The sequence below is a fragment of the Equus asinus genome, chromosome 8 (genome assembly GCF_041296235.1).
Source record: "Equus asinus isolate D_3611 breed Donkey chromosome 8, EquAss-T2T_v2, whole genome shotgun sequence".
Taxonomy (NCBI): domain Eukaryota; kingdom Metazoa; phylum Chordata; class Mammalia; order Perissodactyla; family Equidae; genus Equus; species Equus asinus.
Genome location: NC_091797.1, coordinates 69,537,916 through 69,554,910, shown reverse-complemented (window position 1 = coordinate 69,554,910; position 16,995 = coordinate 69,537,916). Strand labels below are relative to the sequence as shown.

The 16,995-nt window shown below is 59.6% G+C and overlaps 1 protein-coding gene across 5 annotated transcripts in view; it reads right to left on the bottom strand.

Annotated features, from left to right (window-relative positions):
* GALNT9 (polypeptide N-acetylgalactosaminyltransferase 9) overlaps positions 1 to 16,995 on the bottom strand; it is a 106,532-nt gene that overhangs the window by 35,336 nt on the left and 54,201 nt on the right. For 4 of the 5 annotated variants that reach the window (XR_006531766.2, XR_001401311.3, XM_014861101.3 and 1 more), the window contains exons 5-6: positions 13,570 to 13,767; positions 5,481 to 5,598 (exon numbers count right to left, since the gene is read on the bottom strand). Coding sequence is in view for 3 of the 5 variants with exons in the window: in XM_014861101.3 (XP_014716587.2) it covers positions 5,481 to 5,598; positions 13,570 to 13,767 (316 nt within the window). In the remaining 2 variants the exon portion in view is untranslated. Of the gene's footprint in view, positions 1 to 5,480; positions 5,599 to 5,686; positions 6,267 to 13,569; positions 13,768 to 16,995 lie in introns of those variants that run through there. The other variant, XM_070515805.1, reaches the window with a different exon arrangement.

The window sequence follows — 16,995 nt, the reverse complement described above, 5'->3', positions numbered from 1 at the left end:
CCGGCAGAGGCTGGTTCTCACAGTCGGCTCCTGGAGCAGCAGCCTTAGCAGCCGCCGGGAATCTTTGGAATGGAGAGCTGTGGGCTCTGCCTCGCTCTACGGAATCCAGCTCTCTGTGGTGGGGCCCACGGATCCGTGTTCTAAGGAGCTCTCTAGGGAGCTCTGGTGCAGCCCGAGTCTGGGAACCTGGGAGCCTGCCCCATCCTGGTGGGTGTCCAGCCCCACCCCTCCGCCTGCAGAGCCAACGCTGCTCGGAGCAATGAGCTGCACAGCAGCTGTAGCAGTATCTTGGGGCCTCGCGACTCAGCATCATAGCTAATTAGGAGTTTGGGCTCAAATGATGTTTTAAAAATTGGGAAGTCAATGTGCAAGCTGGGCTCCTCTCGTTCTAATTCCAGAAATAGCCCTGAACTTCAGGCTTGGCTGCCGGTGGGCGGGCAGCTCGTGGTCCCACAGGCTGCTGCTGCAAAGTTCCCAGAGGACGTTGTCAGGTCACAGCTGTGCCGCCGCCCGGGAGCCACAGCCGCCTGGAAGAGGGGCAGGAGGGCACTACAGGCCGGTGACCCCGCTGGGTCGGGAATGAAGTCAGGGGACCGGCATGTACATGGTCCCCGACATCTGGCCATGACTCAAGGCCTTGGCGGCCATGCTCAGACACCGCCCACGCCCGAGGGCAGGAGTCAGGGAGGGAGCTGCCCATCGGAAAGAGGACCCACGCACATCTCCAAGCCTTTAGGCTGAACTGCCTCGCAGCTCGCACTCACCGCCAGGCTAATGCCCCTGGAGAGAAGGCGTTCACACAGAGCTCGTTCAGTTCCTATGACGCTGTTCCTGGTCCCAGCAACGCTGACAATTAGTAACAGTCACAGGATTCCTGAGCAAGGATGGCTGGAGGAGATTCCCAGCTCTGCCTCGTGAGGACTCAGTCTCCTCTCCTTTAAAACGGGAATAATAACATCTATGCCTGGGGCGTTGTGCAGATGGAGCCAGCGAGTGTGCATGGAGCAGCTGGGATGGGGCCCGGCGTCCGTAAATGCCGCCATCACTGTTGCACGGATGTCACCGAGCACCGTCTGTGTTGCGGGGGCTGTGGGGTCAGCACACTCAGGAGGTCGGACACCATGGTCCCACGGTCACCGAGGAGACCCAGCGAGGGCGAGCGACGCCCCTGAGTTCACTGTGCTGGTAAGTGGTGGAAACGGGCTCTGAACCCGAGTCTGTTCGCTGTGGAGAACTTTCACCCAAATCATGCAGCCCCACAGTCAATAGACAGTGGAACTGCATCTCATCGAGGGGAGGGTTCACAATCAGCACCTTTTGGGGTAGACGCTGCTGCGTCACAAGCCATCCCGAGCTTGGTGACATCAGACAACCATTTTTCTCACGTGCATGGATTCTGTGGGTCAGAAATGTGGAGAAGGCCCAGGGGGACAAGTCTCTCATTTCGTGATGGGTGGGCCCCTCCACTGGGGAAACCTGAAGGCTGGGGGCTTGGATCCTCCGGAAGCTTCCGTACCTGGCTGTTGGCAGGGACCTCAGAAGTCGCCCCTCCACGTGGCTGCCCACGTCCTCGCAGGGGCGTCTGGGTTCCAAGCTGGTGTCCATTAGGACAGGGCAGAGCGTGTCTTTTTTCACGACCTGGCTTGGGAGTCACTTCATCCTTCCTGCCGTTCTGTCCGGGTTGACCAGTCCCCAGGTCAGCCCAGGTTCAAGGCAGAGGGGACATGGATCATGGCCCTTCACAGGAGGAGTGTCCAGTCTCTCCGTGAGAGAGCGCATGGACGGGATGCCCACGGTGGCCTTTGGGAGGCGCTGTCTGCTGTGACTCGGAAGGAGAGGGTGTGTGGCCACCACGGCTGCGCTGGCTCTTCTTGGCCACGTGCCAGATGGTTGGTCCACATCGGGCACGTGGCGTGCGTGTGCGAGTCACTCAGCTCTGGGCTCCCGCATGAGTCCTGAGGCCCAGAGGCCTTGAGGGACCAGCTCCTTCTCCCAATCCAGGGCCAACCCAGGCACGTGCTAGGGCCGCCCGGGCGACCTGCTGCACGATTTCACGTGCTGTTTCCATCTTTGTTTTCTTCCTGTTGACGGTGGTTGGGGCTCCCCAAGCCCTCGTGACAGAATTTGCCTACATCCCTTCTTAGAGTTCTGTTCTCCACAGATTCACGGACCTGCACATCTTCTAGGCTTGATCACAGCTGGAACTACTTCGTGACGGCTCTCTGTGGCATCCACGGTCTCCAGCTCGTGGAGAAGGCCAGCTGCCCAGGATGTGCACTGGCCTTGCATCTCCCAGCTGGAAGAGACCAGTACCAGAGCCCAGCTTCTTGCTCCCAGGTTTCCAGCCTGGAGGGGCCATAGATGCTGTCCGGGCATCCACCGCCCTCTGGGCTTCTGCAGAGACACGGGGAATTGGAAGGGGCTGTGTCTCAGGCACCCCCAGGACACGGGCTGGCCAAAACCCAGTCCCACAGGCACAGCCCCGAGGAGGCTGTCTGTGCCCAGGCACCACTCTTTGGTACCCAGAGCCTTTGAGCCAAGGCCCCCTCCACCGGGCAGGCACTGGCTGGCCATGAAGGGCTCTGATTTCTGCAGGAACTTGAATCATCTTCATGGGTCCCTGGTGGAAACAGTCTGGCTTCCTCCATCTTCTATCCCTGGAAGCCTTCGTCAAAGCTTCTAATCCACGCCCCCCACCCCTACCACCAATCTTGCCTAATAAGAACCATACAATAATAACCTTGTTATGGGGTGATTTTGTGTCCCCAAAGACACACTGGAGTCCTAACCCCCAGGACCTTGAAACGTGACTTATGTGGGGACAGGGTCTTTACAGAGGTGACCAGTGAAGACGAGGTCCTCAGAAGGGTCCTGATCCAGTGTGACTGGTGTCCTTGAAGAAGGGGACATTTGGGTGTAGAGTCAGACCTACATGGAGCAGGGACAACATGCAGACCCAGGGAGAAGTCAGCATGTGACCCAAGGACGCATCTGGGAGCTGAGGACACCAGGGGCTGACAGCAGAGAGAGAAGCTGGGAGAGGCTGGAGGGGTCCCTGAGTCCTCGGGGAGGCCCTGTGACACTGGGCTTTGGCCTCTGGCCTCAAAGCTGAGAGAGAATGAGGCTCTGCGCTCGAAGCCTCTTGGACGAGGCTACAGTGGCCCCCGGAGAGGAACGCAGTGGGTGTTGGTCAAGACCCGCTGACGCCGCCCACCAGGTAGAGACAGAGCAAACAAGCTGCTTAGAGCCGGAACTAGTCTGGGTTTGCATCCCAGCCGCCAGTGCCCCCGGCTAAGTTACTTCCCATCCCGGCCTCACGTGTGACGGGGGCCCACTAATCCGGGCACGTTGTTGCAGGCTGCGGAGGAGCACTGGCACCGGCTGCCGGGCACAGGAGGGACGCGGCCACCTGTCACACCCCTGCACCAGCCTCTGGAAGCTCAACCCGAGACGTCCGGGAGGAAGGGGTGTCTTTCCCGGTCTGGGTTACATGGCCCTTGAGCGCTCCTCCCGGCCAAGGCCGGGTGTGCTGTCAGAGTCACCGGCAATCAGGCTCTGTGACCACCCACCGGGCCATGAATACAGAATAAAACGAGGCACTGACAATGTTTTTTCTCCACCAAGTACTTCTAAGGCTGATGGAGCGGCTGAGCCACTTGGGCGGGGGAGAATGGCAGCCCTCCACGCCCGCCGGGTGGTAGCCCCTGCGCAGCCTCCCTGGGGACCCCGACCGCTGCCAGCTCTGGGCTCTGAGGGATGCGGATTGCCAGGCCATGCCCCAACCTGCCCGCCAGGGTCCATCCCCCCCGCCATCTCCCCCCACCATCTTGGCGGTGGCCTCTTCACCCTCCCAGCTGCGCAGGCCGCATGCCACCAAGCCAATCTGCCCCTCTCACCTGTCCGCTCCACCCGCGAGCCCTACGGCTTCCTTCAGACGATCCACACTCAGAGGGCTCTGACCATTTCCTCCCCAGGGCCAAGCCATCTCACTTCCTGGATTATTCCAGAAGCCCTGGCCGCCCTGCCTCTGCCCTCGCCCCTCCACTCTGGAATCACAGAGGCCAGAGGGGTCCCTAAAGATGCAGGTGAGGTGGACTCTCAGCTCAGAGCCTCCGACAGCTCCCATCTCACTCAGAGCAGAAGCCGACCCTCCCCGCCCTCCTCGGCTCCTGCCACACAGGCCTCCTTGCTTCTGGGGCACCACCCTGCCCCAGGCCTTTCACCTGCTGCTCCCTCTGCCTGGAACACCCCTCCCATTCCCTGATCGTCCACGGCTCCTCGGGCACCTGGAGGTCTCTCCGTCGATGTCACATGTCCCCTCCCCCGACCGCTCTCTTTAAAGCCACCCCCTGCACAGCTGGTCTCCTGCTCCTCATTTCTCCTTTCCCCTTTCTCACTGAGTGACACTCTGTCTTGTCTCTTATCGCCTCCTCCACCGGAAGGTGAGCTGCGGAAAGGCAGGGCTGCCGGCTGTTTTGTTCCCTCTGTAGCCGCAGGCCTGGCTAACAGCCGTGCTCAGAGTGGGTGTTCAACTCGGGGCACGAGGCCGCAGAGGGTCTCCCTGGGGCTGACCTGGCACCTGCTCTCTGAGCCTCTAAGATCTTGAAAGCCTCCTGCCGACACACCGCGTATCCTGGTTCTGACAGTAAAGCTCTCTACACCGCGTCTGGGGGGCTGTTCCCGGGGAACCTGCACCCCCGGTCGCCGACATTCCCCAAAGCTCTGGGTGACGGAGCACCCTCCCCACGGGGCTATGGCCTGGCCTGTTTAGGGCCTCCAGAGGAGAACCATCTCCACCACCCTGAGGCCCTGACTTGCAACCAAGATTCTTCCAGAACTTTCCGTCAGTTCTCCAAGCAGCTAGGGGAGGAGGTTTGAAACCAGGAGGAGCCGCTGTGGTGGGAAGGACGGGCTGAGGCTCAGTCACCATGGACCGGCTCAGGGCCTCCCTCGGGGTGCTCGGGGCCCGCAGTCGGTGCACCTCGTGCAGTGTGGCCTGGAGCCTCCTGCCCCTTGGCTGAGACCTGCCCTCCCCAGCGAGCCCCATCTACCCCGTCCTGCCCGGGACCTTCTCCCGGGGAGTGGCCCTGGGGGCTTGGGGCACCAACAACCCCCATCGGCGCCTCTGCCTGCCGCATCCAACCAGGACAGACCCGCAGAGGGGACGGCGCAGCCAGGTCTCTGCCACGGACGCTGGAACGCCCTGGGCTGGAGAACCGCTCCCCACGCGGCCCCGTCCCGCAGCCCAGACGCGGCAGAAGCGAACTGCCTGGGACATAAAACTGCCGTACGAACGCCCTCTGTTGTGACAGTCAACAGACAGAACGTCCTCGTCCTGCTGCCGTTGAGCTTTCTTATGCTGACTCAGTCCAGGGCATGCCTCCGCCGACCCACAGGGAGCAGCTAGCCCACCCGCCTGGCCGGCCCCGCATGGCTGCGCAAACCCGCCCCGGGAGGCCCGGCCGGGCTGCAGCACTCACCCGCATGCCCAGCTCGACGTTCTCGCCCCCGTACACCTCCATGCCCGGGTCCAGCAGGCCAATGTCCCCGAAGTACTCTCGGTCCACCACAAACGAGCAGCCGATCATGGCCGGGGTCCTGGCGGGAACAGAGACAGCGGCGTGAGTAGGTGGCCGGCGCATGACCCTGGGCCCGCCCCACCCTGCTGGGGGTGCTGAGCACAGACCAGGCCAGTGGCTGGGAGGGCCCCCGTGGCCCAGCCTCTCTTTCCGATCCTCACACCTCATCCCTGTGCTTCTCGGCACCTCTTGGTCAGGTGCCCAGGGCTTGGGACAGCTGTTTTCCAGCCCCCAGGACACCTCAGGCTTGTCTCTGCTCCCTCAGAGCCTGGCTGAGCAGCCAGCACAGACAAGTCCAAATGCTCATTGAACAACATGAGCAGATGACAAAAACCAGCATTCAGTTCAGGCAACTTAGTGTAGGGGAGTGAAAAATCAGTTTGCCCAGTGAGTTGTTTGGTTGCCCTGAAAATTATTTCCCAAGCCTGCATCTCTCGCCTACCTCCTTCATTGTTTTGTCCTATCTGTGTATCAGTAGTCAGGGCTACAAGGGACAGGTGTGTCGGTTGCGTACTGCTCAATTCTATGGACTCTCATTAATATCAGACTGTCTCTGAATGACACACCTTGGAGTTGTAGAGTGCACAACTTGTGCAGCTGTATGGAACAGGCTGCCAACTGTACTGTTATTTCTGTAACAATTCTATTTACATCTACACGTTCTTAAAAGGTTGGTAAATCTTGTCTTGTCCCAAGCAATTATATTTGTGAAATCATGCATCGATGGGCCAGTTATATTTTTTCTAATATGCATTAAAAATCTATCAGTGTTGTGAGTCCCCAGGAAGTGGTCTCACGGAGCAGCGATGGTAAAGCAGGGCACAAGGAGACAGACAGTGGCGGAGAAAAAGTGGACGGACCCACTGTAAATGGTGTTGCTCATTCACTCGCTTAGTCAGTCAATCATGAATTTGGGATACATCGGTGTCTACTAGGTGGTGCGGAGGAAAGAGAAAGAAAAGAGAAAGAGAAAGTGTCTCTGCAGCTAGAACAGGCAGCCTGTCCGTGGTGAGAAAGCAGGGCCCTCTAAGCTTTCGATGGAAGATTTTGCCTCAAACAAAGGCAGCTTCCTTGTGGGTTGAGGGCTCAGTTTCCTCCCAGCCCAGGGAGGTCGCACGAAGGCTTCCTGGGTCCCGGAAACCCCGGCCGCTGCAGGGCCGAGACAAGGCTGGAGCGGGTCCCTCTCGGTGGCCGCCGCGCTCCTGCAGATGCAAATCCTCTTCACCAAGAGAAGCAGCAGCAGGCGAGTCTCACTCACAACTGGAGGCAGCGTTTCTGCTCCCCGTGACCGGAGTCAGGAGCAAGTGCCCGTCAGCCATCCACGGAGATCGGGGCCCGTCAGCCGTCCACGGAGATGGGGGCCGGTCAGCCGTCCGCGGAGATCGGGGCCCGTCAGCCGTCCACGGAGATGGGGGCCCGTCAGCCGTCCGCGGAGATCGGGGCCCGTCAGCCGTCCGCGGAGATGGGGGCCGGTCAGTCATCCGTGGAGAGCGGGGGCACTGAAAAGCGATTATGCTTCTATTTGAGCAAAGATCCAGGTTGTCTGTCAGTAGATTTTGGTCACAAATCTAACGATAACGAAATTTTAATGCCGCCCTCGACTTTAATCGCGAGTGTTGACGGGTTAGGTGACAGTTCGCCAACATACGGCGGGTGTTGCTCTCATTTTCTCACAACAGCAGCACGTCAGGGTGGCCTCTGACGGACTGAAGTGCCCAATTCCCTGCCAAGTCTGTTACGGCTGCTGCTGAGTTTTTATTATTGCTCAGAGTTCCAAAATAAACTTAAAATAAACTCATAAGGCGACAGTAGCAGAGGCAGCTGGTGCCGAATGTATTTGCACGAGAAATTCTTGCTGTGATCACAGAAAACAGCAAGGACTGAGTGACGCGCCGGCCTGGCCTCTCAGGTCCGCGGGAGACTCGTCCCTGGGCACCGTCCTTGCATCCAGGCTGCTCTGTGATGTGCTGGGAGCCGGTGGCTCACCGCAAAGGGCCCTCACTCGGGCTTCTGCCTGGGAGAGGTAACAGACACGCAGACACACGCAGATGCACGGACACACCCAACACACACCTACATGTACCACAAATATACACATGCACCAGACATGCAGGCACACACAGATACATGGACACATGTGGATGCATGTGCAACACACATAGATACCACAAGTACACACAGAGACATACACGCCACAGACACACAGATATACAAATACGCAGACACACACAACACACATATATGGTCCCACAAATGCATCCACAAACACACACACAGACACACCCAGATACACGTGGATACATGCAGACACACGACACCTGTATACACATGCAACACACAGAAACACACATATGCAACTCCACACACAAACATAGACACATCTGCAGAAAACACACAGACACACACACCTCCGAGCCCACGCAATTTGGGAGCACTGCATAAGTGGGAGCTGACAGAATGAGGGCCACAGGTGGGTCCCTCAGCCTTTGCGCGCCGGCCCAGGATCAGGCGGGTCAGCTGCTCTCGGAGTCTGGAACAATATGCACCACGTGTCGGCCCGGCGGTGAGCACGAGCACACGCTGGGTCAGTGAGCATGTGGAAGGCGTGTCAAGTTAGAGAAACACATGGCCTCGCTGGTGACAGGCGCTGACACACTAGACGTGGAGGAGCCATCTTGCACGCATTCAACACTGAGCGTGGGGGGGACACACCACGGTGGCAAGTTTTTGGAGAAACTGGTGTGGACCGGTTCAACCCTCTTGGAAAAGTCTGAACCTATGAACAGAGCCCAAACTGTTTCAGCGCGCTCCGCAGGCGGTCTAGAGCAGTGATGGGTGGCATGGAGTCAAGAGCCTGACCTGGCTCTGTGCTCACTGCAGTGTGACCTTGGACAAGTCACTCAACTTCTCTGTGCTCAGCGTCGCCACTGTAATGCGAGAGGCAAGACAGTGCCTCCCCAACAACCGCTGAGCGGATGAAAGGTGTCAACACACGCAGACTGCTCGGAAGAGCGTGGGAGCCTGGGAACCTGGACCTTTGCTCAAATAGAGGCATAATCGCTTTTTAGTGCCCCCGAGCTCCGTGGACGGCTGACAGGCACTTACTCCCGACTCCTGGCTTTGCTGTTATTGTTTCATGCCCTAGTCCACCGCTGGTGTGTATCCTAGGAAACTGTCCAAACACTCTTCGCACAAAGCTGGGCGGAAAGGGAAATTGGCGCAGGGCCCATCGTGTAGACGGGGAACGAGGTTCGGGTCATGCCTCTGGCGGAACGTGTCCAGCTGCCAAGCCCTGCACTCCTCAGACCCGCCAGCCCCTTGGCAGCGCTCCTTGGAAGATGTTACATGGAAAGGTGTAAAGTTAACGGTCGCTGTCGCACCATCGCAACTAGGGGAGCAACCACAGACGTGTGCGAGTGTGTGTGTGCGTGTCTACGCCCATCTCTGTGAGAGCGTGTGTGCGTCTGTGTGCATGCATGCACGCACGTGTATCTGTGTGTGTGCACATGTGTGTACCGTGTGTGCATGTGTGAGTGCATCAGTGTGTGACTTCATGGAGTATTGTGTGTGACTGGGGCCTTCGTGCCCCATTGTGGGGGAGGAGTGGGGTGCTGGGTGTGGCCTCGTCCACGAGGCTCGTCCGGGGCTCCCTGCCCCCTCGGGAGCCAGCTCTACACCCACAGTCCCTCCCGGGCGGCTGTGGGGACGGAGTGCAGACCCGGCCCACGGCCCCGTGGCTGCGTGGAGCTGCCTGCAGTGCAGCGTGACATCGCAGCTGCCCTCCGGGGGCCCCGGGGTGAGGGAGAGCAGGGAGGACGGGCCTCAGGCGTGTGCAGAGCCTGTGCCCCCCACCCCCTGCCGCGAAGGAGCTCGGGCCGAGGAGGGCAGCAAATGCAGGTCCCAATCCGACTGCCTCAGGATCCGGAAGTGTCTCCACGCCGGCGACCCCGTTCCAGCCCCCTCAGAGCGCAGGGAAGCCGTCTGCCCTTCCTGCCGGCACTGAAATACTTGCCCCGCAGAGGTCCAGGCCTTATAATTGCTTCTCATTCTTTTTCCTTCCTGAGCGTCAAGTATGATGAATGGCAAGATAATTTCCTGGAGTAAATCTTCAGATGTCAGCCTCTCCCGGTGCTGAGTAATTTCCTGGCAAGCGCCAGCCGTGTCCTTCAGGAAAAGGGCAGCCACTCTTCCCTGCGGGCGGGAGACAAGAAGTCCCGGAGGAGGCCCTGGGGGACCGCGTGCGGCCGGGCTGAGATTCTCCTCATCTGTGGGGGCTGCGGCTTGGCGAGGTGGCAGGAGGGCGGCTGCAGGGGACCTTGTTCTGCCGGATGTGCTGGGCTCGGGAGCCTGTGGGAGGCTGCGGGGAGCGTGTGAGGAGCCCGTGGGAGCTTGAGGGGAGGCCGCGGGGAGACCTTGCTGAGCAGTGGAGCCCGAGGGCGTCCTCTGGACAGGAGCGTGGTGACCAGGGGAGCAAAGGGCTCAGGCTGCCGCAGGTCAGGCTTGGTCTGAGGGCGTAGCCCTTCTCCGTCATTCAGACCCAGACCACGTGCCCTCACCTGCCCTCCGCTCCCCAGGAGCCCGGAAGCTTCCATGGCCCCCAGTGGCGCTCGGCCGTCCCCTCCTCCTGGGTCAGCCCCGCCGGCCCCTCCGCTGGTCCAGCCCCTCTTCTCTCCCACGGCTCTACCTCTCTCCTTTGGGGACTCTGTGCTCCAACGTGCTGTTCCAGCTATTCCAGAAGTGGGCAACAACCTGGGGCCACCAGACCCACCATCGAGGACCTGACCCAAAGCCCCGGCCGCCCGACCTCCACGGGCCCTGCGCCGACTGGAGGTCCGCAGTTCGGAGCCCGCGTCTGGCGGCCCTGCAGAGCCAGTTCGTTTCTGTTTCCAACGCACTGACGTCCTGTGGTTCCTGGTCGACGGCCGCTGGTCACACGGACCCGTCTCGGAGGCCAGGAGGAAGACTGACAGGACGAACTGAGGCTGTGTAGAGGGTCCCTCCTTGGGGGGACCAGGTCTCCCCTTCACTCGAGGGACGCGGGACGTGGTGTCTGATAGGCCCTCCGTGGGGGGACGCGTGGGGGAAGTGCAGGGAGTCGTGGGGACGGTGGCGACACCCTGTCTGAGCAATCAGCAGCAACTCAGCTCCAGCAATTGTCACCACACAGGAATGGGGGCCTAAGTTTTCCAGAATCTTCTAATTTCCAGAGAGGGTAGATATCAATTTCATGTGAAACTTCCTCAAATTTAAGTGTTGGTTCCAATGTTACAATATATTTGGTGCAAGAAAGTGACCACCCTGTGCCCAGAGGCGGCCTTTTCTAGCAGAACTGGACGGTCACGTCCGTGCTGTGAACATGGCGTTGTGTCCACTGAGATAAGGTCAACAGCGCCTGGTTCTTCTCCCCAGAAGGAGAGGCCGGGGGCCCGGGGCCCGTGGAGGGGCCAGTAGGGAGGGTGGGTGTGGGTCTGGGGCGGGATGATCGGCCTGCTCCCTTTCCGCGGCCCGTCGTGTAGGATTTCCAGGATCTCACACTGTGGCCCTTGCTGGCTGGTGCCGAGCTGGGCTCTCGGGCGGAGACCACCTTCAGGGGCGATGGGGCGTCTCCAGTTGGGGATGACAGCGAGTGGTGCCGTGCATACTCATGGGCCTTCTCCACACAGACGTGTGTTTGCATTTGCTCAGGGCCAGTGCCGAGGGGCGGCGCAGCTGGTCACCCAGGGCGCGTTCTCTCCTTTATGAGCAGCCACTGAGCGGCTTCCTAGAGCGGCTCTGCCATCCGTTCTCCTCCCACAGGATCGGAGCGCCCCGGGGACTCCCGCCTCACCAGCACATGGTGCGGTCTGGCTGCTGAAGCCCGCGGCTGTCGCGGGATGCAAAGCCACCCACCGCGACCTTGACCGGCTGCCTAGGGGCTGACGTGGCGTCTCTCCGTGGCCCATGGCACTTTGCCTTTCTCCTTTCCTGGGTGTCTGTTCACTTTCATTTGGATTTGGGCATCGGGGTTTTTAGGGACTCTCCAGGTGACGCTGATGAGGAGCGAATTTGGACACAAATGCACTGCGGCCGGAGAACCCGCTTCCTGCAGCTGGGCCGCCAGGACTGCGGGGGACACCGCCCCCGGGTTCTCTGACTTCACCGACTCCTAAAGCGTCAAACACGAGGTGTGTTTTGCTGCTACTTGGGGATTATCGAGTGCATTTTGAATGAAGCAAAGTGACCTTCGAGCCGCTGCTCCTCGTCTGCACGAGCCGGCCCGTGGGTCCCTCCGATCGTGGAGGAGCTCCCAGCCCAGGTCCTGCTCCCTCTGGCTCACTGTGCGGGCCCTGCGCCTCTCGGGCATCTGGAGCCTTTCTCTGGGGCAGTGACCTTAGGGCAGCTCAAGGCCCCCCCGCAGCCCTGTCAGCCTTCCTGTTCAGAGCATGTCTGTGAGGGTGGCGTTGTCTTCCTCCTTCGAGAGCAGGGGCACACGGGGCAGGGGGCCAAGCCATGTCACTGCCTGGTGCCCCCGGACTTCACTGCTGGACGTCCAGGCCTCTCTGGACTCAGTGCATCACTGTATGGCTCCGTGGCAGTGGAGGGCAGGTACCTGGAAGCCCCTGTGAGGCCCGGCCGTGGGTGGTCCTGGTCACGCCCAGGCAGGGGGGCTGCTTCGGCAGGATTTCCGCAGGGACACGCCAGTCTGTACAGTTGAGGCTGGGGAGGGCATCCCAGCCCTGGCCCCTGAAATCCTAAACCTCCGTGGGGGACCTGACAAATGCTCCAGGGGTCAACAGGTCCTGGAGATGCATGTTCATTCTGGGAAAAGCCCTCCAGCCTGGTGGGGCCCCCAGGAGAAAGTGGCAACATCACTAGATGTTGAAGCACAGATTTCCCAGGGAGTCAGCAGACTAGGGAAGTCAGGGGAAGGGGATGAAACAGCAGAAGCTCAGTCAGTGATGGCAACGATAAAGCAAGCCAGGTGAAGATGACTGACAGGGCAGGTAGGATGGTGAAGTGTCAGGGAGCGATAGGGAGTGGTGGGGACTGCAGCAAACTGCAACCACGCACCCTGTTTACACAAGGGACCACTTTTAAGCTCCAGCTGATTGCTGCCTGGTGAGAATGTGGGCCTCCCCATTTTTCAAAAGATGCTGGACTTGTGTGTTTTTTGGTTTTTGGTTTTTTTTGGTGAAGAAGATTGTCACTGAGCTAAAATCTGTGCCAGTCTTCCTCTGTTTTGTACATGGGTCGCTGCCACTGCATGGCTGATGAGCAGCATGTAGGTCTGCACCCAGGATCCAAACCCGCAAACCCCAGGCTGCCGAAGTGGAGTGTGTGAACTTAACCACTATGCCACCAGCCAGCCCCCCGACTTGTGCATTTTTAACATATAAAAATCACTCCATTTTGACGTTTGAGAACCAATTCATAATAAAATAATTGTTTTGCAGGACAATCTATGGTGTCTGAGTAAACAACGTGGCTCACACCGTCTGTTGGCCTCGTGGTCTCTCCTTTGCTCTCCCTGTGCCTGTTTATGGCTCTGCTGTGCTGCCCCTGTCTGTCCATCTGTCTGTCCGTCTCTCCCTCTTTCTGTCTGGGTCTGTCTTTCTTGGTTCCCATTCCTTCTCTCTGTCTCTGTGTATCCCCCCCCCGACTTTCTCTCTTGCTGTCCCCTGTTCTCTCTCTGTGTCTGTGTGTCTTTTTCTCAGTCTCTTTCACTGTCTCTTTCTCTCTGGATGTTAGCTCTTTCTGTCTGTCTGTCCTTCTCTCCCCACCTGCTCTTATCATCACTTGGATCACAAACGGGTGCCAGCTCCCCATTGTCCCCATCACCACGTCCCATGCACACCCACCTGGTGCCAGGCAGTGGCTTTCTGCAGGGGAGCGTCGTCCATCCCGCTAGCCACTAGGCCCACCCACAGTGGCCCCTCCACACCCCCACCTCCCGCCGCTCCTGGCTCCTCCGGCATAGGCCGTGCCTCGGCGGTCCTGGAGGCTGGCTCACCTGATGGGTGCCGCCTCATCGCCGCGGTCCAGCCAGTCCTGGGGCGGGATGATGTACATGCACCAGAGGCCCCAGTTGTAGCCGTGGGCCGCGCTGGCGTACTGCTGCACCTCGAACGTGTCGTACTTGATGTTGTCGATGGCGGGCAGCACGATGCGCCGGCGGTCCTCCCGGATCCGTGTGAGGGCGGGCTCGGCCCTGCGGGGAGGCCCATGCGGTGAGGAAGGGCATGGACGCTGGGCCCTGCATCCCATCCCCGAGGAGGGGCTGGCTCACGCAGCACAGGCGGCCATGCCCGGGTCTGAAGGCCGGCTGGACCACTACCTCCTGGGCCGGATCCAGGTCTCGCCCTTCCTGGGTTAGCCCACAGCTAACAACTGACTGACGCGGGATATAAAAACCATTTTGGCCCAACCAATGACATCTCTGAGGCGCTGTCCTGGCTCCAGAGCTCCCTGTGGGTCAGCTGACCCTGTCCCCAGGCCTGTGTCACACCTCGGCCTCTCCCTCCACCGAATCTCACCTCCCACCCCTCCTTGCCTGCACCGTTGGAAGGTACATTCATTTACAAGCATGAACTGAGGGTTGTTAGGTGCCACTCCCTGTTCTAACAAATTTGAATACATTTGTGAACTAAAGAAGGAAAAAATCCATGCCTCAGAGAACTTAGGATACACTGGAGGGACAAGACAGTCTCCCAAGTAGTGTTGTGCAGTGCACAACCTACACAACAGTGTGTGGTGGCCCTAACAGGGCGGGGGCGTGGGGACAGACAATGATGCATAAGTGAATGATATCACACATTAGGAGGTGATGGGTATTGTGGAGGAAACACAGAGTAGAGTAAGAGTGGTTGGAGTTGCAGTTTTAAATAGGGCGTCTGGTGTGGGTTGCAGGTGGTGATGACCAGGAGGAGGTGTAGGCAGGAGTGGGCGTGTGTTGGGGGACGGGCATTCCATGCAGAAGGAACAGCCAGCGAGACCCCGGGATGTGCTGGGGTGCTTGAGGAGCAGACCAAGTGGCTGGAGTGGAGAAGGGGGCAGTAGGGGCGATGAAGCCGGGGAGGAGTGAGGCCAGAGGACATGTCTTCCTCCTGTGCCCTCCCTGGGCAGCGGTGCGAGCTGCAGACCCTCGGAGGGAGTCCCGGGGCACTGGAGCAGTTCGCCCTGTCTCCCATGAGGATGAGACGCCACCCAAGGGCCTTCCACCTGCCACGGCTGACAGCACCCACTGGCCAGGGAGCCGATGCTGCTGTGGGGGACAGAGGGGCCGAGCGCAGGTTCGGGGGTCCGGCTTGGGCAGGGACAGCTGGGGGGGGGTTGAGTCCTCCGACCCCACCGGCGAGAGCCACCGCATGGCCTGCCTTCCTTCCTGTGTTCCGAGCGAGAGCCTGGGGCTTGGCTCCGCCTCGGCTCCACGAGGAGGATTAATTAATTACTGTTAGCAAAGTGCTTCGGAGATGAGCCGCTCTGCAAACAGCACGCCAGCTAACAAGGCAGTTCGTTGTAGAGACAGTTCTGGGAGGGGAGGGCTGTTGCAGATGGATAACGGGGTTTTCAGTTGTGATGATTAAAGTCACACAGGTCTAAAATGGCACTTTGACGTGACAGCCTCACGGCTTTCCCAGATGCCCTCCAAACGCCCAGGGAGTTTAACACATTACAGGGCTGGAAAGGCCACCAAATGCCTTGTGCAGTGCGCAACCTACACGAGAGTATGGAGAGACCCTGGTGGAGGGCAGACAACAATATATAGTTAAGGATAGAAGGCGATAGCTGTCACGGGAAAAGGAGAGTCACTTCATGAGGGTGGCGGAGGAGAGAGAAATGGGGGCTACAAAGGGCAGTCAAGGCAGAAAGAAGCCAAATCTCAGTCAGACACGTGCTGGGACGGAACCAACCCTTAGAACAAACTCATGGTTGGGGAGAGTGAGATGCCCAGGGAGGGTGGAGGGAGAGCGGGAGGAAAAAGCTCCCCCATCTGAGGGACACCAACCCCTGAAGCAGTTGGGAAAACCACAAACTTCGAGAGGCTTCGAAATGCCAGGCCCTCCCTGGAGCCAGCTGGGGCCCCTGAACCACACGCTGTGGGGCTTCCTCAGCACACCCACCACAAACCCTCTTTGTAGCACATACAACCCCTCCTTCCCCTCGGGGTCGCATCCCAGGGCACGTCTTCATTCAGACTTCACAGAGTTTAAAAATATGAGCGGGAGATTTGACATAAAAATGGTGAGTTTTAGTTTCTCTTTAAAATTGGACAAGCTGGCCACACCAGGCCCACTTTTCCCCACAGCTCAGCTGACGGGTGCTGCAGGCTGCCCGGGTGTGGGGCTCACGTCCGTGTTCACTGAGGACCCCTGTAGACCCCCCACTGTGGGTCTAACTTAAGGAGGTTGAGCTGAGAACATCCTGGTTCACCTTTGGGGGCCCCAAACCCAATGACAAGGATCCTCATAAAAGACAGAGGAGGAGAGACGCACACAGGGTGGCAGAGGGGGAGGCTGTGTGAAGGTGGAGGCAGAGGTTGGAGGGACGTGACCACCAGCCAAGGGAGGCTGGAGCCCCCAGGAGCTGGAAGAGGGTTGAATGGTGGTCCTCCCGAAAGCTGTGTCCAACTGGAACCACGGATGTGGCTTAATTTGGAGTCTTTGTAGACGTAATTAAGTTAAAGAGCCCAAGATGAGATGGTTCTGGATTGAGGGCGGCCCTAATTCAGTGACTGGTGTCCGTATAAGAGAAAGGCAGAGGCAGATTCGAGACACAGACCCGCAGAGGAGAAGCCGCGCGATGACGGAGGCAGACATTAGAGTGATGCAGCCCCAGGCCAAGCGGTGCCAGGAGCCTCCAGAGGCTGGACGAGGCAGGAAGGACCCTCCCCTGGAGCCCCCAGGGGAGCGTGGCCCTGCCACACCCTGATCTCAGACTCTGCCTCCAGCACCGAGGGGAGGGTCTTCAGTGTGGGGAAGCTTTTGGTGGGGTGTTATGGCCCCCCCAGGACACTCCCACACTGAAGACCCTCCCTCTGCTCACGCTCACCAGTCCAAGGTGTCCGCTCACGTCCCAGGCCACCTCATGCCTCAGGTTGTCCCCTGCTCTGCCATCCCAGCTGGGAGCGTGTCTGACCCCACGTGCCTGGAGCCCAGCGCAGTTGAGGGGCTCCACCAACAGCCCCCAGGCCACCTCGCAACCACCTCGTGCGTCTGTCTTGGATCTCCACTCTGCAGACGGGATGGTGGAGGCACCTGGGGACAGTCGCCACCTGACACGCGGCTGCGGGCGCCCTCCCGCTGGCACTCGCACCACGTTAGTGACTGATCGTCATATCACAGCTCTCGCCCACCGAGAGCCTTCCAGCGCCCTCCCCACCCGGCAGCCACTCATGCCTCTCACGTCGGCCACACGGGCTGGCGTGAGTGAGGGCTGC